The sequence below is a fragment of the Bidens hawaiensis genome, unplaced genomic scaffold, assembly GCF_021521415.1.
Source record: "Bidens hawaiensis isolate Kalapana, Puna unplaced genomic scaffold, B.hawaiensis_p1.1 tig00010383_1, whole genome shotgun sequence".
Taxonomy (NCBI): domain Eukaryota; kingdom Viridiplantae; phylum Streptophyta; class Magnoliopsida; order Asterales; family Asteraceae; genus Bidens; species Bidens hawaiensis.
In genome coordinates this window covers 848,558-850,653 of record NW_027491788.1, presented here as the reverse complement: position 1 = coordinate 850,653, position 2,096 = coordinate 848,558, and the positions used below count along the sequence as shown (strand labels likewise).

General features: G+C 36.4%; 1 protein-coding gene across 1 annotated transcript; it reads right to left on the bottom strand.

Moving 5' to 3' along the window:
- Positions 1-1,186: 1,186 nt before the first annotated feature.
- Positions 1,187-1,760, bottom strand: LOC143534991 (uncharacterized). The gene is made up of 2 exons (XM_077029349.1): positions 1,548-1,760; positions 1,187-1,441 (listed from the first exon to the last, which is right to left on the bottom strand). The coding sequence occupies exons 1-2, from the start codon at positions 1,758-1,760 to the stop codon at positions 1,187-1,189; spliced, it is 468 nt and encodes a 155-aa protein (XP_076885464.1).
- Between the last annotated feature and the right edge of the window lie 336 nt (positions 1,761-2,096).

Genomic DNA, 2,096 nt, shown 5'->3' with positions numbered 1-2,096 from the left:
ACGTCAATAAAGGATTGAAGGATGGGAAAGACATTGCTTTTAGTTGAATGTAAATGTGTCCATGTGGTTCTGCTATAATCATCCACAACGGTTAAAAAACTATCTAAAGCCATTGTAAGTAGTTGTATGATAAGGCCCCCAAACATCAATATGGATTAGCTCAAAAATTTTACTAATGGATGTGGTACTAGTTGGAAATGGCAGTTTATGTTGCCGTGCCTTAGGACAAATATCACAGTGGTCAATAGATTTCAAAAAAGCATTAGAGATGAAAGGTAATTGTTTTAGTTTGTAGCTTGGTAAATGACCAAGTATGTTGTGCTAGAGTTCAGAACTTATAACAGAGTTGCAAACATTATTCGAAACAAAAGAAGAGACAAGAAAATGTTTAGTGGCCTTGAGGAGGTAAAGTCCATCACCTTAACACCAAGAACCAGTGGGCACTTTAGAGAAGGGGCCTACAAGACATAGTTGTTTTTAGAGAAAAGAATAATACCCTCAGTATCATAACATAATCTTGACACATAGAGAAGATTATTTCTAAATGTGCTACTAAAAGAACATTTAACAAGGAAAGATTATCAGTCAAAGGAGATCCCGTATTGATGGACTGTAACAGATGTGCCATTAAGAAGAGTGATGAAAATTGGACTTTTCAGAAAAGAAATGCTTGAAAAAAAATTTTGATCATGGAACTTATGATCATTAGCACCGGTGTCAATGCATTTTGAATATTATTTTGACGAACTTCAAGACATTATAACTTAGAAAGAGTCCTAATTGATGGTTGTGGCACTGTTAGTAGCGTATGTGGTTGAAGTACTAGGTTGAACTTTAGATTGCAGCAATAAAGCCATCAGATCATGATATTGTTGCTGAGTTATTCCTTGTTGCTGTTTAGGCTGACTTTGATCACTTTTTCCTTGATCTTCAGCAAGGTTAGAAAACTTCTATCCTTTGAACTTAAAGTCTTTGGGGAAACCAATCAGTCTATAACATTTGTTCACTGAATGGCCATTTCTCTTACAATGGGTGCACATCAAAGTTCTTTTATTTTCCACTGTTCCTCCACTACTTCTTGCATTAATAGATGCAAAAGATGTAGTTAAATCAGGGGTGGTGTGATTTCCTTTTTTTTCTCATCTTGCATTAGAGTACTATATGCACGGTTGATAGAAAAAGGAGGCTACATCATCATAATGTTACTTCTGATCGCGTCATAACTAGGATTAAGGCCAACAAGGAATTGTATCAGCCTTTGGTCCTCATCTTTCTTAGCAAAAAAATGAGCAGCTCCATAAGTGCATGAGGGAATGGTATTAATCGCATTAAGCTCATCCCTATTTGACTTCAGTTTGGCAAAATAAGTAGCAATATCACTGCTTCTTTGAGTAATTTGGCAAAGGTTCTTTTGCAACTGATAAAATTTAGCACCATTTGTCTGACCATAGCAGGAATTAAGCTCATTCCAAAGAATCTAAGCAGTTTCAGCATACAAAACACTACTACTGATGTCCGGTGAGAGTGTTGAGAACCTATGATATCACCATGTCATTACAACGCTGCCAAATCGCCAGCTCGTTATCTGGCATGGTTAAAGTGTTGTTGATGAAACCGAGCTTGTTGTTAGCTGACAGATCAGTCGTCATTGCTCTTTTCCAAGCTCCGAAACTAGTACCATCAAAGAATTTAGAAACGAGAATCATACCGGGATGATCCGAAGGGTGAAGGTAAAGAGGGTTGGAGAAATCAATGGTCATATTTGTAATAACATAAATGCAAAAGCTGCCATTGAAAAACACAGGAAAATGAAACAAACGCACGAAAAGAAAGAACAGAAGACTTATGCACCGTATATTACGGCGTATAAGTATATACGCTGAGACTTATGCGCCGTGTAAGTGGAAACTTATACGGCGTATAAGTTGATCAAAATGAAAAAATCAAGATTTTGAGCGAGAAAGAAAGAGAAAAGATCTGGAAACTTTGAGAAACTGTTCAGAAACAAGAATATGACATGTTTTGAACTTTTAATGAGGTTTAAATGGTTAAAACTTCTGGAATGATGAAAAAAGGGAGAAAAGAGAAGAAATCTC

Coding starts and splice junctions, on each gene's coding strand:
- LOC143534991 (XM_077029349.1), bottom strand. CDS start 1,760: ATGACCATTGATTTCTCCAACCCTCTTTACCTTCACCCTTCGGATCAT. Junction 1,442..1,547: donor GGCAGCGTTGTAATGACATG/GTGATATCATAG, acceptor TGCTATGGTCAG/ACAAATGGTGCTAAATTTTA.